General features: G+C 35.0%; 2 protein-coding genes and 1 long non-coding RNA gene across 22 annotated transcripts in view; 1 reads left to right on the top strand and 2 right to left on the bottom strand.

Moving 5' to 3' along the window:
- Window positions 1–17,593, top strand: part of LOC147397849 (uncharacterized) — a gene marked incomplete at its 5' end in the record, with an annotated part of 55,167 nt that extends 37,574 nt beyond the window's left edge. Inside the window, 2 exons of the mRNA XM_086446901.1 lie at window positions 16,229–16,342; window positions 16,404–17,593. Coding sequence (XP_086303027.1) covers window positions 16,229–16,342; window positions 16,404–17,206 — 917 coding nt within the window. The remainder of the gene's footprint in view (window positions 1–16,228; window positions 16,343–16,403) is intronic.
- LOC147397850 (uncharacterized) lies at window positions 1,363–3,141 on the bottom strand. Its single transcript, XR_015180145.1, has 3 exons — window positions 3,045–3,141; window positions 2,360–2,431; window positions 1,363–2,238 (listed from the first exon to the last, which is right to left on the bottom strand). It is a non-coding gene; the product is annotated as an uncharacterized LOC147397850 (long non-coding RNA).
- A 2,373-nt stretch (window positions 17,594–19,966) lies between the features above and the next one.
- LOC147397848 (putative disease resistance RPP8-like protein 2) lies at window positions 19,967–26,985 on the bottom strand. 20 transcript variants are annotated; one of them, XM_086446861.1, is made up of 7 exons: window positions 24,976–26,985; window positions 23,552–23,696; window positions 23,051–23,184; window positions 21,268–22,467; window positions 21,053–21,135; window positions 20,752–20,872; window positions 19,967–20,572 (listed from the first exon to the last, which is right to left on the bottom strand). In XM_086446861.1, the coding sequence occupies exons 1-2, from the start codon at window positions 26,883–26,885 to the stop codon at window positions 23,693–23,695; spliced, it is 1,914 nt and encodes a 637-aa protein (XP_086302987.1). In that variant the 5' UTR covers window positions 26,886–26,985; the 3' UTR covers window positions 19,967–20,572; window positions 20,752–20,872; window positions 21,053–21,135; window positions 21,268–22,467; window positions 23,051–23,184; window positions 23,552–23,692. The 20 variants fall into 20 exon arrangements, 18 of the variants coding, with proteins under 18 accessions (XP_086302987.1, XP_086302991.1, XP_086302984.1 ...); XM_086446865.1 differs by having other exon boundaries at window positions 19,967–20,369; XM_086446858.1 differs by lacking the exon at window positions 21,053–21,135 and having other exon boundaries at window positions 21,195–22,467.
- Between the last annotated feature and the right edge of the window lie 650 nt (window positions 26,986–27,635).

The following is a 27,635-nucleotide window of genomic DNA, read 5'->3' as shown; positions in this document are numbered from 1 at the left end:
CTTATTCCAAGGTGTACGTTTTGCATACGTTAAATCGTTAACAACACCCTTTTACTTATTACATCCTAATTTCTTAACTTATTTATCGAATCATTCTAGAGTAACATTGAAATTGACATCCTTTCAAACATTGGTGTACACATAATCATAAATGCTTCTCCTTGTATCTCGATGAAAAATATATATATGATTTTTACTCACATGCCCTTTAAAAAATATATTTTTAAGAAGAAAAATGTTGAAGTAACGTCTGACTAGAATCTCATATTGCACTTCTTGACGTGAAAGTGTATGGGAACCATATATACTTTTAATCGAGATAGGAGTGAAATAGCATACATAGTTCCTATCCACTTTCACGTGAAGAAGTGCCATATAGGATTCCACCTTAAGGTCACTCTAGCATGACTCTTTTAAGAAAGCAAGAAGCTTTTGTTTTGTTTAAATAAATGATAGATGGGATAAGAGATGGACACCAATATTGGAGTCAAGCCTTCTCCGTCTCTCTCTCTTTTTCTAAAGCAATTACTGTACCTTCTATCTCTAGAGAAGACTAAAACTGACCCTATTGTCGATGGAAAAGAAAGAGAATGCAATGCATGCGGTTTGGGTACGTGGCCAACATGGTAAGTGCACAAAATCATAGATCTTTTTCTTTGGGATACACTAGAAAAAGATGTGCGTTTTATGCCCTTGTCACGTCAGCTATGTTCCTTCATCATTATTCAAACATTAACTCACCTTTATCAATTCGAAGAGAGATCTATTGGCACCCGAAATTTTACTTAGGGTTTTGTTAACATGTGCCTTAAACTAAAGTTCAATAAATACACTTTGAAAATGGATTTTGTATAAAAAATGCCCTTTTAAAAAGTTTTTTTTTTTTTGTTGTCAAAATACCCTCACATGCTTATTTCGTAAATCCTTTTACTTGGAGTCATGATGGCATGCGGTTTTGGTATGTGATTGGGTATGTAGCTGACTTGGCAAGTGCACAACATCATTGATCTTTTTCATTCGGATACATAGAAAAAAGATGTGTGATTTCATGCCCTTGCCACATCAACAACATATCCAACTGTGTGCATTCATCATTATTCTTTTACGTATTACATCTCAATTTAATAAAGACTAGTGCTGGAATGACACAAACAGAGAGGTGACACAAAGGACGTGGTGGTGCGTGCAACCGTAGATGCTTTTTACTCATATCTTGCGGAAAAGCATCTATGGTTGTGTGCACTCCACCAAGTCATTGTGTCACCCCAACAAGACTCTTTCATAAATTATTTATCAGTCTTGCTAAGGTAACATTGAAATTGACATCACTTCAAATATTGGTGTGCACATAACCAGAGATGTTTCTCATTTGTCTCTTGATGAAAAAGTATCTATGATTATGTACCCAAATCCACATCAATAATGTTTGAAATGATGTCAATTTCAATGTTACTTGAGTATTTCCCTTATTTATCACAACCAAATTAAAGATTAAAATTTAAAACACACCATTCAAAAATTACAAAAGTTTGATTCAAGTTATTGCCTCAACATTACAAAGAATTATAACACATTCAACTTCAACAGTTGTTTATAATTAGAATCAGGCTCATATAAAATCCTAAATCTAACAAATAGAAATCTAAACAAAACCAAACAAAACAAAAGGGGAAGAGAGAGATATTCTATTTGCACCTGAATTTTTACTATTTCTCAACCATTCTTACTAATCGTGTGTGAATAACCCGTGTCAATAATATTCTTTGGTCAACATTTTGAAATTTGAAAGTGAAGCCATTTTGGAAATTTTTTCGTATAAATATATGAAAAGACTCAAAAATAAATAAATAAAAAATGAACCTAAAAATTAGAAGTGCTCAATAATGATAATTTTGGTATGTGTGTAAAGATTTGCAAACAACTTGAGAACTCAATAGTTTTACAAAAGGCAACAGAGCAGACCCAATCTCAATTTTACAAAAGGCAACATGATCCCCAACAGAGGTTGCAGCAGCAACAACAAGGTCAGAAACAAAATTTCAATTTTATGTTCTAAAGTTCTGTCGAAGTGTTCGACTCTGAAATAATGTACAAACTATAAACCTTAATGGTTATAATTTTGTGAACAACTCTATTGTGTTCCGAACTATTTGCGCATAACTTGGTCTCTGCTGCAAGGTTATTGGTTATGATTCCTGTCTCTTGACGCTCGGAAATCACTCAAGTCCATTACTTTACCTACCAAAAAAATGAGGAAAACAATGTAAGTATGCCTCTAGGATTGATGAGTATCCTATCAATTGATTTTTCACCGAGATGATACCCATTCACTAAACAATCAAAATGTTGGGTACCTTACCTTCAACATTAAAAAGGTTGGGCATCCCATCTTTTACTTACTACACCGGAATTTCTTAAATTGTTTATTACCCTATCAAAAATTAAAACACACCATTCAAACATCATAAACTTTTGGTTCAAGTTATTACAAAGCATTATAAGACGTTCAAACAACTTCAACAGTTGTTTACAATTAGGATTAGACTCATATTAAATCCTAAATCTAGAGAGTTTTTATTAGCACCCCAACTTTTGTTGACAAACCATTTCTCCTAAAAAATCAGTCTGTTGGAGATGGAGAGAACAATGAATATAAGAGGGTCAGGGACTTGATTAGGGTATGACACACTCGAGAGTGGAGGAAAATATACAAAAGCATCAATAAGGTTTTTTGTAACTCTTAGTTTTGCTTTTCTCCTTTTCTGTGCTTTCTTTTGTTTGGGAGCTATCTCGGCCTCCTTTGTACTCTTCTTCTCTTTTGGTATATATAAAATCTTTATACTTATCAAAACAAAAATAAGAACTAACTTCTTCGTCTCCATTGACTTTAAAATTCCAAATGATTTCCTAAAGTTATCGTTGAAAACAACCTGGGAATATTAGAATAAAATAGAAGACAATTTTGAAAACCTATATAAAAGAAAAATACAATAAATTGTGGTAAAAGTTTAGAACAAATCTTCCACTATTGAAGACAAAATTACCTTCCACTGTGCACTTTTGAAAAGTATGCTACCCCCCTTACGCAAATCATCCAACTAATTCAGTTCTTTCTTGACATTTAATATTTCTTTGGCGAGGGCTGTCTTAACATTTGCCCTAAAGTACAATAGAAAATTGGATTTTGTATCGAAAATACCATTTAAAAAATATTCTTTTACCAAAATACCGTCACATGCTTATTCCAAGATTTACGTATTGCATCCGTTAAGTCATTAATAAAATCATTTTACTTATTACATCCCAATTTCTTAAATTATTTATCGAGTCTAGTCGTGCTAGAATAACATTGAAATGGACATACTTTCAAAAACATTGCTTTGCACATAACCATATATATATTTCTCCTTCATATCTCGATGAAAAATATCTATGATTTTTACGTACTCATATGCCCTTTAAAAATATATTTTTAAGAAAATAAAAAACATTTTTTTTTAAATAAATAATAAGATAATAGATGGACATCATTATTGGAGTCAAGGTCTTCCGCATCTCTCTCTCTCCCTCTTTCTAAAACAATTATTCTACCTTTCTTCTCTAAAGAATACGAAAACTTACTCCTCTATCGGTGGTGTGCAAAAGGAACAGAAATCAATGGACGAGATTTGGTTGGGTGCACGATTGGGTACGTGGCTGACGTGGTAAGTGCAAAATCATAGAATACACTAGAAAAAGATGTGTGTTATGTGCCCTCGCCATGTCTGCTTCTGTATTCATCATTATTCAAACATTAACTCACCTCTTTCAATTGGAAGAGATATGCTATTGGCACCCGAAATTTTACATAAGATTTTGTTAACATGTGCTCTAAACTAAAACTTAATACACTTTGAAAAATTGGATTTTGTATCAAAAATACCCTTTTAAAAAAATATTTTTATCAAAATACCCTCACATGCTTATTCCAAGGTGTACGTATTGCATACGTTAAGTCGTTAACAAATTACATCCTATTTTCTTAAATTATTTATCGAATCATGCTAGAGTACCATTGAAATTGACATCCTTTCAAACATTGGTGTACACACAATCATAAATACTTCTCCTTGTATGTCGATGAAAAATATATATGATTTTTACTCACATACCCTTTAAAAAAAAATATTTTTAAGAAGAATAATGCTGAAGTGACCTCAGACTAGAATCTCATATCGCACTTATTGACGTGAAAGTGTATAGGAACCATAGATACTTTTCATTAAGATAGGAGTGAAAAAGCATACATGGTTCCTATCCACTTTCACGTGAAGAAATGTCACATAGGGTTCCACCTTGAGGTCACTCCAGCACGACTGTATTAAGAAAGCAAGAAACTTTTGTTTTGTTTAAATAAATGATAGATGGGATAAGAGATGGACACCATTATTAGAGTCAAGACTTCTCCATATCTCTCTCTTTGTCTACAGCAATTACTGTACCTTCTTTCTCTAGAGAATACCAAAACTGACCCTATTGTCGGTGGAAAAGAAAGAGAAAGCAATACATGCAATTTGAGTATGAGATTGGGTACGCAGCTGACGTGATAAGTGCACAAAATTATAGATCTTTTTCATCGGGATACACTAGAAAAAGATGTGCGTTTTGTGCCCTTACCACATCAACCGTGTGGATTCATCATTATTCAAACATTAACTCACTTTTATCAATTTGAAGAGAGATGCTATTGGCACCCGAAATTTTACTTAGGGTTTTGTTAACATGTGCCCTAAACTAAAGTTCAATAGATACACTTTGAAAATGGATTTTGTATCGAAAATGCCCTTTCAAAAATATTTTTTTACCAAAATACTAATAAGGTCCCAATAATATCATTTTGGGACCGTAATTTCACCGAGATTACCATCATATAAATACTAGTTCCCTTAAAATAATAATAAATTTTATTAAATCCCAAATTAATGTGACTAAGAATAGTTTGTTACTAATTTCAGGTGAAAAGGGCACATTCGAAAATCAACAAAAGAAATAACAATTATGGTTACAATACGCGGGCCGAAAGGAAGTTTCTAGAAAAATATCGATCGATTTGGGCGCCACGTCACCGCGCAGCGGCTAGCCAAGACCGCGCCGCGGTCATTTTGAGGAATTTATCCTCGAGATTTTTACATAAGCTTCTAGAAGCTTCGGTGGTTGTAACTGATTGGGTCATTTGAATCGAATTATCCGCTAAATTGACCCGATTACCCGAATACAAACATTATAAATTTGAGGGTTGATTTCAAAGAAGGGGTCCCCTCTTGGGTCCCTCTTAGGCTCTTTTCTTCTTTAATTTTCTTTAGTTTCTTCTTAGAATTCTCTATAATTTCCTTTTGGTGAGCTTTTGAGAGGAGTGAGAACATCAAGAGTAATCCATTAGCTTAATTGTAACTCTTTTGAGAGATCATCAAGGAAGGAATCAAGTTGCAACACTATTCTACATTCTCTTCTCCATCTATCATCTTCTTACTTTATTATTGTTGCAATATGATCCTTGCGATGATCGGCTAGATCCTCTTTAGAGAGATCAAGGATGTCGGAGCAAGTTCATTCTACTCATGTTATTTCAATTCTATATTTCTATGTTTAATGTTAAATCTATGAATCTCTTCATGATAAGATCATCTAACTTATGCTTCTAATTCAACCTTTGATGAGTATTACTTAGATAAGTTCAAGAACACTCATGCTCTGTGATGAATGGAAGCATAAGTCGGATAATCTTGCCTAAATCAGAGATCTTCATGGATACTTTTGGGTGCCAATCAATGGATACATCGAATCATCTTCCGATCCACGAGCAATGACTTGCTACGTGGATTGAGTCATATTTAGAATTAATTAGCATTTTGGATGACTTGCAATGGTAGACTTGAGCTCTCTAAGCCCTTTCTCACTAGTTTCAATTTCTATTTTCTATTGTTAATTTTCATTTTCTAATTTGCAACAAATCAATTCTGTTTTAAAATCAATTTGTTTCTAATTCTGTTTTTGTTTCTATCCGAATGAGATTTTGAATCCAAACTGTCCCTGTGGAACGAATTCGACTTGCCCAAAGTCCATTTCTTAATCTTAATCTTTGCATCTTTATTGCAAGTTTTACAACCGACCAAAATGGCACCGCTGCCGGGGACAGCGAGTTGATTCATGTTTCAATTCGGAAAGTATCCGAAATAGTTTCCGAAACATAACCGAATGTGTTTTGCTTAAAACAGAAGCCAAACGAACAGAAAAAAATTTGAAAAAAATTTCATTACAATCCTCAGGATATCAGAAACCATTTCCAATTTGAAAAATCGATTTTCATCAAAATTTTACCGCGCCGCGGTTTCCCCTTAGTGCGCCGCGGTGACGTGGCAACATTTTCTGCTGATTTTTGTTGGAAAAGTTTCTGACATCATGGACATTGTAATGGTCATATTTTTTTTTCTTAGTATTCTGATTTGAATAATTTTGTTCTGTTCAGGTGAAGGACTCGACGGAAGTCAACGGAAATTGACGGAAGGCGACACGTGGAATTTTTATCCACTGAATTGATTTCCTCACTAAGAAGATCAGTAATTTTCAATTCTCTGCATTTTATTTTATTTAGAAACCAACTTGTATTAGGAACTTGAATTTGTATTAATTTTTAATCGTATCCGAGAGGGCTCGGATTGTAATAGATTTAGGGACGGACGATAGTGGGACGAAACTATCTCAGCCCCTCGGGTTCGTACACCAAATTTGGTGTTGGTGGCCCGAGTCGACTCAACTCGATCATCCCCCGTCTAGAACGGGAGGTAAATTTCGAAACACTCACGCATCTCTCGCTAGTGAGTTTCTGTATTGATTTTGAGTGACTAATCTGTACACATTGGATTGCACCTAGTAATAAGGGCACCCTTACGAGGATGGTACCATAAGATAAGAATCGGATTTCATCACCGATATCTTGCCCTTTTAGGAAAATTGAATTCACAGCAAATTAATTAATTAAAATTTGATTAGACTGGACTCTAGGTTCCATCGAGCTCATTAAGCAAAGCTAATCAAAAGTTGCACCAATTGCACTTCTTGATCGTGAACAGTGCCTAGCGCAATCTTGCCCTGTAGTTCTACGTGAATTCAGGGGATAGACTACGTCTATTCAAGACGAGAGGTGATCTAAGAGTGCCCTTGCTCAGCATTGTGCGCCACCTCTCCTCTGGAGATTAAACTGGCTGTTCCGATTTCAGAGATTTGGGTTGGAGGCTTTGATTAATCCTTTGAACCAGTTAGGAGCTGTCTAGTAATAGGCACCCAGTTATCACGTGTGAATTCCTCCCTCTCTTGTGTGCAAGTCCAAAGTGTGTGTTACAGTAGATACAGAACCTCGAGCAGATTTATATTGTCATGGAGTTTAGGAGAGAATCCTTGATCTCATGCGGCTTATGTGATAATTATGGTCATTCTCCCGAGCATTGTCCGAGTCAGCCCATGCTTCATGCTACACAGGCCAATATGCATCATTCTCAAAACTCGTATTGGATGCCGACACCCAGTTCGTTCGACCAACCATACCACGTAGATAATTTGTTTCCCCAAAATTCCATGCCGTGTCAGAACGAGTTCACTCAGGGTAGTCATTTTGGTAACCATGAGGATTTTTATTTGCATAACACCTCGATGATGAATCCAACCATAATTTCCCAACAATCCTATGATTCTCAACATTTCTCCGATTATAGAGCTACAGAGCCTGAGCCAACATCCACTCACTCATATTTGTCTTCTCTTCAATCATCGTCATTAGAGTCTATGATGTCTGCCTTCTTAATTCAACAACAACAGTTAATCCAACAACAACAGCTCCATCAACAAATGTTGGTAAATCATCAACAACAGTTGTTAAATCATCAACAACAATGGGATATGGGTCAAGCCTTAGTCAACATAAGAACTCAACTGAGTCACCTAGCGTTATCCTTAGAAGAAGGAAAATTTGATAAATTCGAAAATGAGGATATCTCAATCCTAGAAAATCCACCATTCTTTCAAAATAACTTTAGTGACCAGTTTTATTCTTTTGAAGATGTCGATGATTATCCATCAACAATTGATAACCCTGTCTCAATTGAAGTTCAAATTCAAACCAATGAGGTTACAATTCCAACCGAAGCAACGATGGAAGTCCAACCAGGTCAGCTTATTGTACCCTCAGAAGAAAGAGAGAATGGACAATTTTCAAATGAGATAACCCATGAGAGCCAACCAATGTTTCAAAGTCCTAATGAGCAAGGTGATTGTACAAATTTGGCTAAGCAAATTGATCCGTCATCAGAGGAGACTGTTATCCAAGAGGAATCAACAACCAATTCTAATTTGTTAGTCACACCAATTCCGACCATTATTGATTCAACTTCGTATCCCATCCAACACATCATTTCACAAAAGTGTAAAGACCCTTCATGTCTTACAACTTTCATTCTCTTTGGGAATATGATGATTGAAACTTGTTTTGAAAAGGTGATGACCCTAAGAACTGAGGACAAACGAGGGTTGTTGATCATTTTAAAAAATCATTTTCAAGTCCTAACGATGATCAAAATCTGTCGGCCTATCAATTGGGGTGGGAAGTCAATCGTTGTGTCCGTCAAAATGAATTTTGGGAAAATTCCTATATATCAGACCTTTTGATAGGTCCGGCTGAAGACGTTAAACTTAGCGTTGCTTGGGAGGCAACCCATGTGTTTTTATTTTAATAAGTAGTGTAGTTAGGAAATAAAATTTTTCTTAAAAAAAAAAAAAAAAAAAAAAAAAAAAAAAACCTCTAACCTTAATCCCTTTCTCATTCTCTTCATCTTCAAGGCCACTCTTAACCAAACCAATCAATCAACGTCACTAGGACTGCAGCCTAGTCAGCAATTGTTGATTAAGTAATAACAACAGATGTTGGTCTATATTGAGGAGACGAAGGCACAGACCACTGAATGTTCGGATTAAGATAGGTTTAAATTTTAGATTATGATGTTCTTAATTTCTTCATTAGGTTGTTTTTCTATTTTAGAAAGGATTTCCTTTATGCAAAAAAAAAAAAAAAAAAAAAAAAAACTGCTTCGGAAATTCTCATTGTTATAACTTTCATTCTTTTCAGATTAGTTGTAATAAGACTTTGCACATTAATGCTCAATCCGTTTCAGGTGTGATCTAACCTTTTTATTTTTCCTTACTGTGTACATATTGAGGACAATATGTCATTTAGGTTTGGGGGTATTAGGTTAGTTCACAATTGCATTGCATTAGTAGTTTAGTTTCAGGTTTATTTCATTGCTAGTTTAATTTCATGTTTAAAAAAAAAAAAAAAATTCAAAAATATTCAACACTTTCGAAATATTTTCTTCAAAATCTTTGTATATACTTTTTACATATGAATTTCAAATCTCAGGCTCATGTTCTAACTTTTGATCAAAAGTTCTTTTTGGTTATTCCTCATTAAGAAAATTATGAAAGAATTACTTTAAAATTTTACTTCTGATTAAGTATTTGGAAAGATAAGATTTTATGGAACAAAAGTTGACCTTCTTTTCTGACTAGAGTGTTAGGGAAAACCTAGTCTAGTGAACTATGACTTCTTTGTCCCTTGGTTGGCTTGTTAGAAGAAAAACAGAATTGAAGTTAGTATTACTTGGACAGCAACCATAGGATTAGACTGGGTACCTTGAAAAGGGCTACCTGCTTTTTGTAAAAAGAATACCAGAAAATGGTGAAGTGTGATAAAATCTAAAAAAAGAAGCAGAAAATACGAGAAAAATGTCAAAGATGGCTACAACTGCAAAAATGAAAAAAGAGTCCAATGAGACCAAATAGTGCAGTAGGGTGAAAGCCGTCAATGGTAAAAACGTGAGTAAACTGGAATATCACAGATAAAGCCCCTTAGAGGTATTAAAGTGAATATCCACACCTCTCACAATCCCAGACAAGATGCTTAGTTTCGAGTTAGAACTTAGGTAGAACCGACCATTCTTAGCAGTTAGGAGGTGAAATCTTGTTCCTAAAAAGATATTGCTTTTAAAAAGAAAAAAAAATCAGAAAATCACAAAAGCACTCAAGTTATCCTTCAAATTTTCTGAAAATGAGGAATAAAAAAAAAAAAAAAAAACTTAGAACTTTGTTCAAACATAAATGACCTTTGACTGATTTATGAAATGTCGTTATGTTCACTTTACATACTTTGATTTTGATTTTAATATTTTTGTAAAATGTTAGAATTTTGTGGGTATATTCTTTCACTGCAAACCCTCACGAGTCAAACTCGTCCACTAGGGGTAACCTAGGGGTTTAAGGGCTTACTGCATAAGCTAAATGCAGTCGGGAACCTCACGAAAGAGGAGTTGTTTAGATTTAAGTTTTGCTCGGGACTAGCAAAATTGAGGTTTGGGGGTGTGATAAGGTCCCAATAATATCATTTTGGGACCGTAATTTCACCGAGATTACCATCATATAAATACTAGTTCCCTTAAAATAATAATAAATTTTATTAAATCCCAAATTAATGTGACTAAGAATAGTTTGTTACTAATTTCAGGTGAAAAGGGCACATTCGGAAACCAACAAAAGAAATAACAATTATGGTTACAATACGCGGGCCGAAAGGAAGTTTCTAGAAAAATATCGATCGATTTGAGCGCCACGTCACCGCGCCGCGGCTAGCCAAGACCGCGCCGCGGTCATTTCGAGGAATTTATCCTCGAGATTTTTACAGAAGCTTCTAGAAGCTTCGGTGGTTGTAACTGATTGGGTCATTTGAATCGAATTATCCGCTAAATTGACCCGATTACCCGAATACAAACATTATAAATTTGAGGGTTGATTTCAAAGAAGGGGTCCCCTCTTGGGTCCCTCTTAGGCTCTTTTCTTCTTTAATTTTCTTTAGTTTCTTCTTAGAATTCTCTATAATTTCCTTTTGGTGAGCTTTTGAGAGGAGTGAGAACATCAAGAGTAATCCATTAGCTTAATTGTAACTCTTTTGAGAGATCATCAAGGAAGGAATCAAGTTGCAACACTATTCTACATTCTCTTCTCCATCTATCATCTTCTTACTTTTATTATTGTTGCAATATGATCCTTGCGATGATCGGCTAGATCCTCTTTAGAGAGATCAAGGATGTCGGAGCAAGTTCATTTTACTCATGTTATTTCAATTCTATATTTCTATGTTTAATGTTAAATCTATGAATCTCTTCATGATAAGATCATCTAACTTATGCTTCTAATTCAACCTTTGATGAGTATTACTTAGATAAGTTCAAGAACACTCATGCTCTGTGATGAATGGAAGCATAAGTCGGATAATCTTGCCTAAATCAGAGATCTTCATGGATACTTTTGGGTGCCAATCAATGGATACATCGAATCATCTTCCGATCCACGAGCAATGACTTGCTACGTGGATTGAGTCATATTTAGAATTAATTAGCATTTTGGATGACTTGCAATGGTAGACTTGAGCTCTCTAAGCCCTTTCTCACTAGTTTCAATTTCTATTTTCTATTGTTAATTTTCATTTTCTAATTTGCAACAAATCAATTCTGTTTTAAAATCAATTTGTTTCTAATTCTGTTTTTGTTTCTATCCGAATGAGATTTTGAATCCAAACTGTCCCTGTGGAACGAATTCGACTTGCCCAAAGTCCATTTCTTAATCTTAATCTTTGCATCTTTATTGCAAGCTTTACAACCGACCAAATACCCTCACTTGCTTATTTTGTAAATCCTTTTGCTTGGGATTGTGATGAATGCATGCCATTTTGGTACGCGATTGGGTATGTGGCTGACTTGGCAAGTGCACATAATTATTTATTAGTCTTGCCAAGGTAACATTGAAATTAACATCATTTCAAACATTGGTTTGCACATGACCATAGATATTTCTCATTCGTATCTTGATGAAAAAGTATCTATGGTTATGTACCTAAATCCACATCAATAATGTTTGAAATGACGTTAATTTCAATGTTACTTCAATATTTTCCTTATTTATCACAATCAAATTAAAGATTAAAATTTAAAACACACCATTCAAAAATTACAAAAGTTTGATTCAAGTTATTGCCTCAACATTACTAAGAATTATAACACATTCAACTTCAACAGTTGTTTACAATTAGAATCAGGCTAATATAAAATCCTAAATCTAACAAATAGAAATCTAAACAAAATCAAACAAAACAGAAGGGGAAGAGAGAGAACTTCTATTTGCACCTGAATTTTTACTATTTCACAACCATTCTTACTAATCATGTGTGAATAACACGTGTCAATAATATTATTTGGTCAACATTTTGAAAATTCCTCCACAACGTTTTGAAATTTGAGAGTGAAGCTATTTTGGAATTTTTTTCATATAAACATATGAAAAGACTCAAAAATAAATAAATAAAAAATGAACCTAATCATTATAGATCGTTCTATCCTGGAGTCACTGATTCAGATCTCTCTGTCATTGCCTTTGGATTTTGTTGCTTGCAGATTCTCAATCTTCAGAATTGTAAAGGTGATTTTTTGTTTTTTTTTTTTAATCTTTGATTATTTGAGATTATCAGTGTTTTTATGTGCTTGTGTGGCGAATTTAGGGGTTTGATAGGATAAAAGATGATGCCTTGGTTTTATTGATTTTTTTTTTTTTTTTCATAATTATTATACTTTTGGAGGGAAATTCTCTTTGGAATTACTATAAGAAATAGAGTATGTAGGTAAACTTGTGAGATTGTATCATTGCTTTATGTGGCAATTCAATTTAGTTCATTCTCTATTTATATCCAAGTCGTGGGATCTGAAAATGTTCATTTCAGATTCTGATAAAAAAATTGAATTTGGTGAACTCGGGGTTTTGTTTGTAGTAAATTTCACTCTGGATGATTAAGCAAATTGGGATTTCTTTTGTTGATTTGTGCTGGAACTCGGGGTTTTTTTCCTTCTGTTTTTTTTTTTTTCAACAGATTCCGTAAGTTGGAAGCGTTCATAAATGGGAATCATGTGTTTAGTAGTTTGCTCTGTTGAAGTTAGTTTCATGATCGGACCCTCATGGGAGTGTTTGAATCATTCTCTATATTTGACAATATATGTTTGTGCATGTAAAATGGTTCCTGTGATCTTTATGGAGTTCTTTTTGAAAGATGAAATGCATGTCACATTTGGTGAAAGAGATTGAATTATGTTGTTATTATTGAATATGCTATATATATTTTTATTGACAGTGATCAATGAAAGGTTCTTTCTTCTTTTTTAGGTGTTAACTATTTCATAAAATTATATTGTTTGAATGTCAGAGTAATAATGTACTATGCATACATGGGATGTCACTCTCTCTCTATGAATGTTGAAACAACAAATTTTTCGATTCTATGCCCATATCATCTAAGAATGTTGAAAAAATGAGATGTCTTGATCAATACATTCCAAGACAATACAACATTTTGAACCACGACAATATTGGTAACCAATTTGAACTGATCTATAACTAGTTAAGACTGATAACCATCAATTATAACATTGCCAATGGTGTCAATTTCTTCTAAGAGAGTCAATTTTAATATTTTTTTATACGAATCTTGTAGGGAATGGAATTTTTTTTTAACTATCAGAAAAAAAAATGATAGTACCGTGACCACCGTGACCGTTGAGCACAATAGGTTTCTGCCTTGTGTACATTAATACTCGAACTAGAACCTGCCCATCAAAACCTCTGCACGTCAAACCATAAGGTCTGGATCCGTTGACTTTTTGATGCAATATAATTGTATATTTAAATTGTAGGTTTGCTTGTGGAATACCATTTGAACAATGCATCCCAATCAAACTAATAGAAATTTTTTATAGGACGACGGTTAGACTAGCTATGCTCTATAGAGAAGAAAGCTGGCAACAAAGAAACATGTGCATGATTTAGCATCGCAAAGATAAGGATGTTGAGTGGAAAAATTAGGAAAGATAAAGTTAAAAATTAACACATTTAAGAAAATGTTGGAGTAGCTCCAATGGGTAATAAACTAAGCTGATTGAGATGGTTTTTTTATGTGCAATGTAGCTGTTACAGCACCCAGTTAGAAGGAATATGCAAGCTAATGGTTCTAATAGGTCAAGGGGGAGATAAAAAGAATGTGGATTGTATAGATTTAGGACAAAACAGGTCCATCTCCAGTGTTTATGTGTTACAAAGACACGAAAACATGTGTCGGTGTTCAACATAGGTATGAAATGTCTAACATTGGACTTTTGAGAAGCCCAAAACACAGACAAAGTCGCCAAATATATATAAAAAGAAGTCTACATATTTCTATTATACTATAGTGCTTTAGTAATGGTAAATTATAATATTTTAAAACAAAAATAAGGAAAGAAATATGAGATGTAAAAGAAAACATTTCATTTATCACAGAGTTCTTCAGTAACTTAATAAATGTAGGTAGATTTATAAGAGGGGATACTATCAAACAACTATGGTTGTGTTCAACAACTTAATAAAGAAGGCACCGAAGATGGAACACATCAACTTTTTTTTTTTAATAAAAAATTTAAAATAAAGAATGACACAAGCATTAGTGTTAATCAGATAACACTAGCCATGTGGCAGAAAGATGTATAATTCTTTCCACTTTTGTCCTCTAAAGAATTTTACAAAATCTTTACTTTTGTCCTGTAAAGAATTTTACAAAATCTAATGGATTTGTGTGGTCATAGCACAAACCTGGATCAAAACCCTACTGTCACACGTACGCGTAGCAAAAAAATGCTACGAGAGTTTGTAAAAACATCTATGAAACCTGCCAATTATTTCTTGCCTCCCCCCTGCTGTAAACATGGGTTTTGTAAATTTTTTTAAATTAAAAAAAAAACACTAGGTAGTCAGGCATGACAGATTGATGTCTATTGGATGGATATGGTCTGAGTTGGCCATGTGTTGGTGTTCAACATAGGTATGAAATGTCTAACATTGGACCTTTGAGAAGCCCAAAACACAGACAAAGTCCCCAAATATATATATATATATAAAAGTCTCCATGTTTCTATTATAATATAGTGCTTTAGTTATTGCAAATTATAATTTTTTAAAACAAAAATAAGGAAAGAAATATGAGATGTAAAAGAAAACATTTCATTTATCACAGGCTTAACTAAAGCACTATATCAGTCCTCCATATGGGGTGTGTGTCGGGTGTGCATGCATGTTTGTAACATAGAAGAAGCGCCAAAGCACATTTTAACACTTTGTGGTGTAGAAGATAGTCATCTGAGGCTTGAAGTGTGGTTGTGTCATACCAACTTTAGGCTGAATATGGAAGGAGATTTCTCTGTTCCGTAAGAAATTGGATTACAAGTTCTGTTATGCCTTTACATGAAAGACTATATAAGGTTTTCTTTTGGCACTTGTCAATAAGGTTTTTTGTAACTCATAGTTTTGCTTTTGTTTGTTCTTTTGTTTTGCTTTTCTCCTTTTCTGTGCTTTCTCTTGTTTGGGAGCTATCTTGGCCTCCTTTGTATTCTTCTTCTCTTTTGGTATTTATAAAATCTTTATACTTATCAAAACAAAAATAAGGTTTTTTGTTCTTCGTGTTGAACCGTTTCAGTAATGGGAATGTTGCTTTTGAATTGGTATCTCATACGCATCTCTTCAGGAGGGTTACTCTATTCCTCCTGTCTGTCTGCACCTTGGAGTGAGAGGATTGATATTGAGAAGGTATCTCATAATGGTTTATTAGATCATAGGGTACTTCCATTCTTGTTGTGAGCTTCGAGGAGATTCATCAAGCCTATATAATTATACTTTCTTGAAGGTGTGACCTGGGTGAGGTGGTAAAGTCTGTATGCCTGGGATCAAAACCCCTTCTCCCCACTTAGACCTATATAAAAAGATATATTTATAGTTCCATCAGCATTGTGTCACCTGGGTGAGGTGGTAAAGTCTGTGTGCCTGGGATCAAAACCCTACCTCCCCACTTAAACCTATATAAAAATGATATATTTATAGTTCATGCAGCCTTGATTCCCTAGCTGACAAGTCAAATTGATTGGAGGCCAACCAGATGATAAATAAATGTTTGATATAGAACTAAACCAGTGACGGCTGATAAAATAATGTTATTGGTCGAAAAAATGCTTCTTACATGTTACATCATGGGGTTTGATGTATTTGTGTGCTCTCTCTTATATCGGAATGATGCCTCGTACAGAAGGCGCCTCCAATACTCTCTGGATCATTGAATTGGTAGTCAGGTCTGATACCTATCAAGGTCTACATGTTCTAAAAGCATCGATACTTTCCAATGAATCCACATTTTCCCCAAGTGAGTTTTTTTAAAGGACTTTTTCATTGACAACATGTCAATTCATATTTCTCGGTTGCAGGTGTTACAGATGCTGGGTTGATTTCTCTTGGAAATGGTCTTCCATGTCTACAGTCATTGGATGTATCCTGTTGTAGAAAGCTCAGTGACAAGGGGCCGATTGCCATTGCTGAGAGCTGCTGCAACTTAAGAAGCTTGCACCTTTTGGGCTGTAGATTCATTACGGATGGATTATTAAAATCCCTTTCAAAAAACTGCCCCAATCTTGAAAAGTTGGGGCTACAAGGATGCATCAACATAACCGATTCAGGTCTTGCAATTCTTGTTGAAGGATGTCAGCAAATCAATTTTTTGGACATCAGTAAATGTAACCATATTGGAGATACCGGGGTTTCGAGTGTTGCCAAGGCTTGTTCTTCTTCTCTAAGAAACTTAAAGCTACTAGATTGTTACAAAGTTGGAGACAATGCTATATTTTCCTTGGCCCAGTCATGCAAGATTCTTGAGACTCTGGTCATTGGTGGTTGCCGTATAGTTTCTGATGAATCCATAAAATCGTTGGTCGTCAACTGTAACCATAGTCTAAAACACTTGAGGATGGACTGGTGTTCGAGTGTTTCCGATTCTTCCTTGGGTTTCATCTTCTCGCTATGCAGAAACTTAGAGGCCCTTGATATTGGGTGCTGTGAGCAGGTGACAGATGAATCTTTTCGTGAATTGAGGAATATTGGTTTTGAGTCTCATCTAAAGGTTTTAAAGGTCAGCAACTGTCCGAAGATTACAGTTTCTGGAATAGGCATGCTTCTGGATTCCTGCAAATACCTAGAATATCTCGATCTGAGGTCGTGCCCAAATGTCACATAGGCTGATTGTTTTCAGGCTGGGTTAGGGTTTCCCGTAAGTTGTAAAGTCAACTTCACCGGTAGTTTATCGGAGCTTGATGCTTTTGTTGACGTGTTTCTTTGAATCAAAGATGCCCAATGGTTTGGTAAGCCCAGGGATTCTTTGAAACAAATACTAAACAAGCAGCTCTAGGTAGTCTGGGCAACAGGTGATCACCAGTCCAACTTTTAATTATTTGTGTCAGTTGTTAATGTTTTTCACTCATGTTTTATATGTGGATTTATTGTTTGAAGAACATTTCTTCTGTCATATTTGTCACAATATGCAGAGAGAAAAATACATGAAGGGGAGTGTTTGTTTTAGACTCTGTTAGTAATTTGTTGATATAAGAACCACTTTGAATGGCAATCTCTCTAGTTTTTCTTGGTGAAGGCAAGACTTGAACCGATCCTCCATTAGGTCTCCTTGACCTCTTTGTTTGTTTCCGCCCTTTGGTGTAATGAAATTATTATTATTTTTTCTATTATAGGTGGATTTGTAGGTCGGTTTCTTTAAATTCAGCTAAGATTTTCAAAATACGAAAGAATAATCTTGGATCTCATATCATATATGTCTAAGATGAGTTGAATCGTTCAAAACATTGACTATCTTGCCTGATAACCTCATAGACTGCGACGACTGATGACCTGCCTTAGAAAGCCTGATCACATTTCCCCTTGAATTCTCAATCTAGGGTTGGAGTTCTGATTTCTTCCAGTTTCAATCCAAAAGTTGAAAAGAACATACTGTAATTCGAAAAATCAAGAACATGACTGGAGCTCTGATTCTAACAACAACATCCTTGATGATCGGGAAATTCTGGGTTTTTCTTGTGAGAACTGAAAATCCAATTTCCATAGTTGAAGTAGAAGAGAGAGATAAAGAACAAAGAATCTCCATTGTCTGAGTAAATGGAGTCGGATTCTGAGTTAATCGATGCCTTGAAATCTCAATTGTAACGAAAGGTCGAAGATCGAGAAGATGAAAAGGCTTTGGAGATCTTGAATCACGTGATTTCAGCTGAATCGATGGGAAGATCAGAAGTTAGAAAGGTTTTGGAAGCGATTTTGGCAATAAATCCTCTCATTATGAAGATTTATCAAGATCTTGTCAATGAAGATCTTGAGGATTATCGGCCATTTTTCTGCCAAGGTGTGATTTTTTTGCTTGCTCGATCTGATCGATGAGGCGAATGAGCGATTCACGAAGTGTAAAGATAATTGAATTTGGAACATTTTTCAGATCGAAATCAAGAAAATAATTGGAGATTAGAGGGTTACTTCATTTTGGTAGACTTTCTGCATTTTTCCCTCTTTAATTTTGAAGAGATGCTACTGAATCTGCATTGCACGACACACCCAATCAAGTTCCCATTCTTATGAAGACTTCTGTCATTGATTTCTTTCTTCCAATAGGCATTATTCTTTAGCAACGTGTAGATGGTACTCTGATTAAACTTCATTTTCCATGCCCCCAAGAAGCTCAAACAGAACTCCCCATAAGTCATGTACTCTCTTTCATGCGGTGTTCCAAGAGATCGAAAGTATCTAAATATATTTATAATTTTCTCCCTCCATAATTCTGAAAGTAAACGAGAGATTCAATAGAAACATCGTTACGTGAAATCACATAGTCTACGTGTGAAAATGGACATCAAGGATTTTCCAAGCAGAGATAATTTCAGCTTGGAGATGCTTAAGTCTCTGGGAAGAACTCAAACATTCTCCAAGGTGTAACAAACTAACATCTTGGTTTGACAGTATGCCCGCCTCTGTACAAACTGACTCGTAGAAGACATCTGACATGTCTCTAGCAATCATCTTGGCTTTTGTAAGAAGTTTTTTCTTCGTTGTAAATTGCTTTGAAGGCCAACACTTGCTTTTGGTTGCCCAAAGAGAGTTCCCAAGAACATACAATAGAATCAGACTAAATGCATCTTCTCAACACCCACCCTTTCCTAGAAAATCAGCCTCAAGAAGAAGATCACCTTGCAGCATTGCAATGCTGGTCGCTTCGAGAAAATTCCCCCATTCTTTTTCCAACAACATGAGGCCATCAAGATAATTCCGAGTTCTTAAGAAAGTATGTATGGAATTCATAGAATGGAAGGCCATAACAAACTTCATCAAAGTTGAGGTATCTTTCAACTCATGATAGTGAAGTGAAGTGCACCTCTCCACAAAAGCTTGCTCCATTTCTTTTAATTCTTTACTTCTTCCAACCATATCAACGGTTGTATCTGCACTCCCTTTCATGATGTGAGAAACGCGTTTGAGGACTCAAATTAGGAGACCCGTCTCAGAGATGTCATTGCCAAAAATCCTACTGATGAGATGGTTGTAAAATCCTACAATTTTAGTTTTTTTTTTTAGTAATTTCTCAATTAGAAAATGGTGAGAGTTCTCCAAGATAATCAAATTCAAGACTGTCTGATTCATGTGCTCGCTGTAGTGTTCTGTGTTCTTATTGTTTTTCTATGGTTTGCATTTTAATAATCTAAACGAAAACCGTGTATTGGTAAGATTTAATGGAAGGTAGTAACACATCAAAGATGGGTCCAATACATGATAGTGTCTCACACGCTCAAACACTAACTAGAAGACAGTCCCTCCAAAAGGTTGGTTCTCAATCAATAGTGACACTTGTTTCTTAACAATGAAATGCAAACTTGGTCACTGAGTGAACTCTATCGTAAGTCATGAAAAACAAGAGTAGCTACTAAAAGACTTCAAAAAAAAAAACAAAAAAAAACATAAATGATATTGCGAATCTGCAAGTTGACAAACCCAACTGAAGGTTTCCTACTTCAGAAAGATAACAGAAAATATTTCATAGAAAGATCACATACATACGATCACAAAACCCACCCAAAATTTTCAGAGACAAGATATAATACAATGACAAATCTAAAATATATACATTCCTCTAACTCAATAAAACATTGGGCAGCTATCTCAGCATTGCCAATAGTTTCAAAAATTGTGGCAGCCTCCATAAGGGAAATACGAGCCAATTCAAGATTTGAACTACGCATGCGTTCGGCCGAAGCTCGAAGGCCAGCAGCTCATGCCCATTTCTCCCTGTACAGGTCTCCAGCTCTTTCAAAGCACATTGTTGCCATCTCAAAGTTACCCTCGTTGAATATCTGTGAAGATGTTAAATACGTAAGAGAATCCTAGGAATGACTCAGAACTTCTCTACCAAATATAAGAACAAGTGATGAAGTCGAACAATAAGGAAAAAAAAAACAAATATGAAAAAAGAAAGAAGAGAAAACTCAAACATCCCAGTTCAAAGCTTGATACCACATGAACTCCAATCCTCTTTGCCGCTAGCAACTTGCATCTCCTGTGCAAGTGAGTCATCAAGTAATCTAACTTGGACAAGGCGCAACTTCTTCCAATAGTCAAACATAGGCTTCGAAAATCTTCTATATTCTCACAAATCCATAACCTTTGCCTTGTATGTTTTATAACAACGTTCCAATTGCTTAAGTTCAGATCAAAGGAGGTTGTGTTTGGCCTTACCAAATTTTGTGAAACTTGGTGCAGCGGGGTCAAGCACGTCTTGCTCCTTCATATAAACATAGATTACTCTCAATTGATTTTTCAGAAGAGATGTGCCAAAAAAATTGTACATCAATACATCCTGCAAAAGCAACAAAATGTAAGAAGACATATGATCTAAAAGGAAAAAAGTTACAAAAATTGATTAGACCAATATTTGAACTGAGCTAACATTTTATGCCACATTGCAAATGAAAAATCAATACATGTATGTCTTGGACATGAAAATGGGATTTATCCTAGAAATGAAAAAATCAATCACCTGAAACTCTAGGCCCTTGCACTCAAGTATTGTCAAAACAAGGGCGAAACCCCAAAATTAGGCGTTGAATTCATAGACGGACCCTGAAATCCAGTAAGCAAATACCAAGTTCAAAAAACAATTGAAATGTAAAGTTTCTTACATTGTAAGCTATCTCCGGCCATGAGTTCTCCTTGGAACTATTGGTGACCTTCCAGAATCAAGTGAGCTTCTACCTATTGTTTCTGCATTAAGCTTGTCTTCCGTTGTATGAGATGCCAACTTTTTCTTTCGCTGCAGCTCCTCTGCATGTCGACACCATAGGGATTCTCTATCTTTTCTCGGTATCCTAGGATTAGACTTTAGAAGGCGTTTAGCAGTCGACCAAGAAGTAAGAACGGTCTTCCCATCTTCAGTCACTTCGGTAGCTGCTTCTGCAGTTATAACATCATCTAATAGAGTTTGGAAGTCACGTGCATATCGTTGAAAGGAAAATCAAGCATTGAATTTATGTTCTTCGAATGTCTATTTAAGTTGGCCAAGAAATTGAAATATTTTGATCAGAGTGGCAATTATAGATTCTTGAAGGAATTGATGGAATAGGGGAAATGTGTGAAACTTTAGGACATCATGAAACGAGCATAAAACCTATGTCATCAGATTAAAATTAAAATAAGAGTCATGATATCTGACATACGCCCCCATTATAGAACCATAGATTATTTGCCTCGAGATACGCAAGAAAAAGATTTATGATTCTGCGTATCCCGAGGAAATGATCTATGGTTCTGTGATGGGGCATCAGAAAATCATTATTCTTAAAATAACCATATGGTATGTGAAAAATGACAATTGATTACATTTCATTATATGTTGGTGTGAGTATCGAAGAGTAAAAAATTCCCTTCTAAAATGATCGTAACCATCAAATTGGAGTCCGACTTTGAAGCAGCCTGGCAACTTCAAAATTTTGGAGGAACCCTTCTAGCAACACAACATGTAACCTCTTTTGTTTTTATTTCACCCCTATTTTTCGTTAATATTTGGGATACCTCCTTGAAGAAGCACATGTCATTTAAGCAAGAGGGTTCTACCGAAATTTTAAAGCGGGATGGGCACTTCAAAGTTTTTTCATCAAATTGTTACACACAAAAAAGCAAAATAGAGATCTTTGAAACCTTATTGCTTCCATCCTAGCTAGGACATTCAAAGAGCGTGTACCTTCAATAATTACAGGATCAACAACATGGTGTAATAGCAACAATTCTGATATGGAAATCCTAACAGGTGACATGAAATGGTTGTGGAATTACCTTGTGAAGTGCCTTAATGTGCTCCCGAAAGAGCTTTTCTGTGTCAGCTTGATCTAATTCAGAGTTAATAGCACACCTTTGGGGATCCTTCTCCAATTTAGGCTTTGATTCATTCCACGATGCCTAAAAAATGCATATGTAGGCACAAAAGTTACATTTCATTAACTCAAAGTAGGTACTAACTAGGAAACTATAAACTTGGGATTCAATTAGATAGTCACAAAACTCTCCGAATTAGGGGTTAACCGATTAAATCGGCAAATTAATGAATTAATTGAGTATTCCTCAATTAATCAGGGAACATTTTTACCCTTCACCTCCAAAATTTTAATTTTTTATAGGTTTTTTAGAGAGTTTGAAAATGTTGGGTTTTGGCAAGAAACTCAAAAAAAAAAAAAAAAAATTGTATAATCTCTGAAATTTTGCCGATTTTTCACAAAACTTTCCCGAATTTTTTTTGAACTTACCAAATTGAACCCCCCCCCCCCCCCCCAGTGAATAATTAACAAATCCGAATTTTGATACCATTATTAGCCAAAATAGGAGATTTAATTTGAAGTAATAGACTTCTAGAGAAGAATGTTAGGTGTGAATCTAGTTTTGTGTGAAACCACAAAATAAAGAAGGGTATTTAATGCCATTTCACAAGTGTTTGCATGGTCCACCAAACATCATTGAACTAGCCAAGCTAAGATTTGGAAACTACCTGAGGATCTTTAATTGTTTCTATTAGTAAAGCTTGATAAGAACAACTGCGTCCTTTCTGAGAACTTTCAATCACACTCTCCATTTCTTCACCATCCAGAACATACTCGCAACAAAGAGCTCATTCCAACATATCTAGTATTACCAAAAGAGGATCACAAATTGAAAAAATTTGGGTTGTCCATTATACCATTAACTTGAAACCCTCATTTGACATGGTCAAAAGTTTCAGAAAGAGATTATCTTTCACACAGATAATCTCAAGTGATCCAACATATAACATCTACACCAATATCTGTCATCATCCAAAAATGAATCCCTTCATCAAATCATTGGAATCACTCTGAAGTGTGCAGATCAATGACGACGACATGATCATATTGATTGGTTTTGTGCAAACTTTGGAACCTAAGTTTCACATTTAGGTTACCTGGACATTGTTCGGCATCACCTTGTATATAACCCATTCCAAACAGTTCAATAGAAAAACATGTGTGCTTACCGACTCGTCCCTTTTGGTTTTTGTTGCATGTTCAGCTTCATCTTCCACAACCCTCAATTCAGATATGTACTCGTTAAATAGACTCTCTCGTTCTTCATGCTTGATAGATTTTGTATCTGGGGTCATTCCTTAGGCTATCCTTCACCTGTACCAATAGCAAAAGATTAAACATATCCTTTATAAAAATGAATAAATAAGCAATGAAAAGAACATCAAGAGAAAAATACCCCATGCATGTGTGTAGCAATGTTGTCAAAATCAAATCAGTGTGAGAAATTGTAAGATTTTGAATTCAGACTGAATCAAAAGATTCATAAATATTTTTCTTTATGAGCTAAAACAAATGGAATGATACACTCCATGTAATGACAAAACAATCTATGTACTACAAATACGTAGGTCTAAGCTCATAGTCAACTGCACAACAAATCTTTTCTCGAAAAGAAGTATCAAATCCATGTATCATGTATCATGCCATAACTCTTTGCAAACAATCAATGATATGCAAACCAATCAAAATTGTACAATTGATAAAACAACTCTTGAATGGACCAAAACAAAAACTCACCCCCATCAAGTACTGATGATCCTATCAATTCATTTCTTTTGGAATCAATTAAGTAGGTGTAATCTTCTACTAAAATTTCATCACCAAGTCCATTTCTCTTGGAATCAATTATGAATAATATAGATGCAATTTTTCAAAAATTAATGTGATTTTGATAATGTCAAGAACATAAAATCCTGTTTTGGTCCCCATTTCTCTGAGAAGCAAATGGATCAGGAAAAGAAAAAAAAAAACAAGTTTTCTGAGAACATATGATTTGAAATTGCAAATCCAAAGAAGTTCGTTAGGCAGATGCAACTCATCTTTCTAATGTGCAGAATTTTTTCACATGCAACTCATCTTTCAGTACCTTTTAATAGGTGTTTGCAAACAATATAAAGAAGATATGTTTAGCCAAACATGTGATTTCATACAAAATCACCTACCCTGGACCATCGGGTATTTGTATTTATGTGGGTTAATTAGGCTGACTTTTCAAAAGCTTCACCAAGATTTCAAAATATCGGTTGAGTCATCCCAGATCACGAATGATTCAATTTGACTTTCTCGCATGATTGCCTTCAAGACCGAGATGACATTCTTAAGTTATCTCAACCTCTTTAATGAATTTAAAATATAAATTAAAAAAAAAAAAAATGCTTCATAATGCTTAGTCTTTCCACATTAATAGGTTTAAAAGTGTAGTCACATTTGAGAAATTTCTATAGACCTATCAAGACCATCCAACATCTCTATATATTTAACACAAAGAAAGCTCTTGTAACCACAATTCATAAGTTGATAAATAACAACCATTTTTTAACACCATCGATCAACATGTTGTCAAGAAATAAAATCTAAAAGTGAAGAATTTTACCAATGAAACTCTATCCTTGGGATGTGTTTGATCTTATAATTCTCTGGGCCTCCATCAGGACTCAACTTCCGTGCAAGATCACCATGACAATTGGGCATTTTCAATTTTTGGAGTGTGGTGATTAATTGCAAACCTTCGGGGAGAGTTCTCAATCTCAGACAATTAAAGAAGAGGAACTTCAAGCTTGGGAATGATCCTTGTTCAAGTTCCATCCATTCAATTAGAGATCTGGATTTAATAATGAGTCTCTCTAGAGTAGGAAACCCACCAGACCTGCAGAACTCTCTACCAATATACCTTGCTGTGTAGGCATCATGTAATTCAAGAAATTTCAAGATAGGAAGAGACTCAAGGACAGAAGTTGGGTTCTCCAATAGATTAGAAGACATTAAAACTAAGTGAGTGAGGTTTTTCATGGAGCTGAAGCAATCGGGCATTTCCTGTAAGCACCCTACTAGACGAAGCTTTTGAAGGAGTGGCGGAGGCGAGAATGGTTCCAAAGAAGGTAGCAACTCTTCTTTGCTGAAACAATAGTTGTTCCAAGCTGTTGCTGATAGAGATAAGGAGAGAAGTCCAGTCATCTTCATTATAGAAGTATATAACTCACTTGCATTTTCTTCCCCCAACTGAACAATTCCAAGCTCTCTGATTTGGGTTAAGTTACTTAACTCACTGGCAATGCCATCACCGACGTATAAATCACTCAAAGTCTGGAGCTTCGTCAATTGCCCTATCCCTATAAGGCCCAAAGTTCGTTTCTGCCGAATACTGTCCCTGTTTATTATAAGGTGCCTTAATTGTAAGAGATTCAGAATTCCACTTGGTAGTTCTTTCAACGAAGGACAATTAATATCCAAAGTTTGGAGGTTTCGAAGATTGCCTATACTCTCTGGAAGCTTCTCTAAGTTATGAGACGTAAATTTTAGATATCTTAGGTTTATCAGATTTCCCACTTCTTCTAGTATGATGCTCTTACTTCCTTCAAAATAGAGTTTTAACACCCGCAAATTGTATAATTTCATTTCCAAGGGAGTTGAAATAAATAGAGATCGAATTGATGAGATATGGATATTTTCAAAGTTGGATGCTATTTCTATGTTGTTGATCACTAGGTGACGAATATCCTTAATGTACAAATAGTCATCTCCTTGTGCAACACAGTGATGATATGGCTTGGGAACATAGCAGTGAAGAGAGACGGGCAGATATTCATTTCGAACTTGAACCATTCCTAGTTCAATTAACTTGTTGATATTGCCTTCGACAATATCCTCCATGCTCTCTCCTGGAATTTCTTCAATTAGATCTTCGGCCATCAATAGTTGAACCAAAGTGTGATTATATGTACACCAACTTCGAATGTAAAAGCAAGAGTACATGAAGCAGGATTTAAGGTCTATCGGTAAAGTAATAAATTTATGCATAAAAGAATTTTCACCTTCATCATCAATAATAGCACTACGTTCAATCGACAATGACGCAATTGAGGTATCCAGTAGAGACTTGACATCCAGAATTTCAACGAGACATTCAGTGATAATTCTCAATTCACATCCGAGTAGAGCAGCAGCCACTATTCGATCTGAGTCGTTCAATCCATCTTTGCTATTATTATTCATCTGAATGATGAATAGATTGATACAATCATCAGCGTCATGGATGGTTTCTTTGAACCTAACCAACCAATTGTAAATCGATTCTTTCAATTCAATGCTTATTATGTTGGACATGGCACTGAAGTAGTCGATTTGAACGAGTTCGCTATGGAAAGGTTGGATATGAGAATTTAGATGTGAAAGTTGGGACTCGAGAAGGAGGATTTCATCTTTTAGGCCATCAAATATTTCAGACTCCTCACGTAATAGTGAATTTAATCTCCGAAGGAAAATGGTTGCTATGACTTCTTCCATCAATTCTCTTGATTATGTGAAGAAATAGTTAAAATCAAAGCTTTTTTGAGGTTTAAGAAAACAAGAAGCTCTTGATTGTTTAAATAAATAAATAGCATATGAGATAAGAAATATATGAACATCGTTAGAGTCAAGGTCGTCTCTCTTTCTTTCTGTTTTTTTTTTCCTTCTAAAGCAATTATTGTGCCTTCTTTCTTTAAAAAATATCAAAACTAACCACTGTCGGTGCAAAAGAAAAAAAAAAAAAAAACAAAAGATAGGACATCGTCAAATGTTATCCACCTCTCTCTTTTTCTAATGCCATTATCTATCTTCTTTCTCTATAGAATACCAAAACAAACCTCGTTGTCAAAGGAAGAGAAAGTAAAACATTAACTCACTTCTTTCAAAAAGAGATGCTATCGTCACTCGAAATTTTACTTAGGCCTTTTTAACATTTACCTTAAAGTGCAATACAAAATTGGATTTTGTATCGAAAATATCATTTAAAAAATATTCTTTTACCAAAATACCCTCACATGCTTATTCCAAGGTTCCGTATTGCATCTGTTAAGTTGTTAATAAAACCATTTTAATTATTACATCCCAATTTCTTAAATTATTTATCGAGTCAAGTCGTGCTAGAGTAACATTGCAATTGACATCCTTTCAAAAACATTGGTGTGCATGTAACCATATATACTTACATCTCGTATCGTATCTCGATGAAAAATATTTATGATTTTTACTCATATGCCCTTTAAAAAGATA

The sequence above is a fragment of the Akebia trifoliata genome, chromosome 7 (assembly GCF_017979445.1).
Source record: "Akebia trifoliata isolate Shusen 1 chromosome 7, ASM1797944v1, whole genome shotgun sequence".
In the NCBI taxonomy this organism is placed as follows: Eukaryota; Viridiplantae; Streptophyta; class Magnoliopsida; order Ranunculales; family Lardizabalaceae; genus Akebia; species Akebia trifoliata.
Note: the sequence above shows the minus strand (reverse complement) of the source record. Positions and strands in the feature narration are given on the sequence as shown.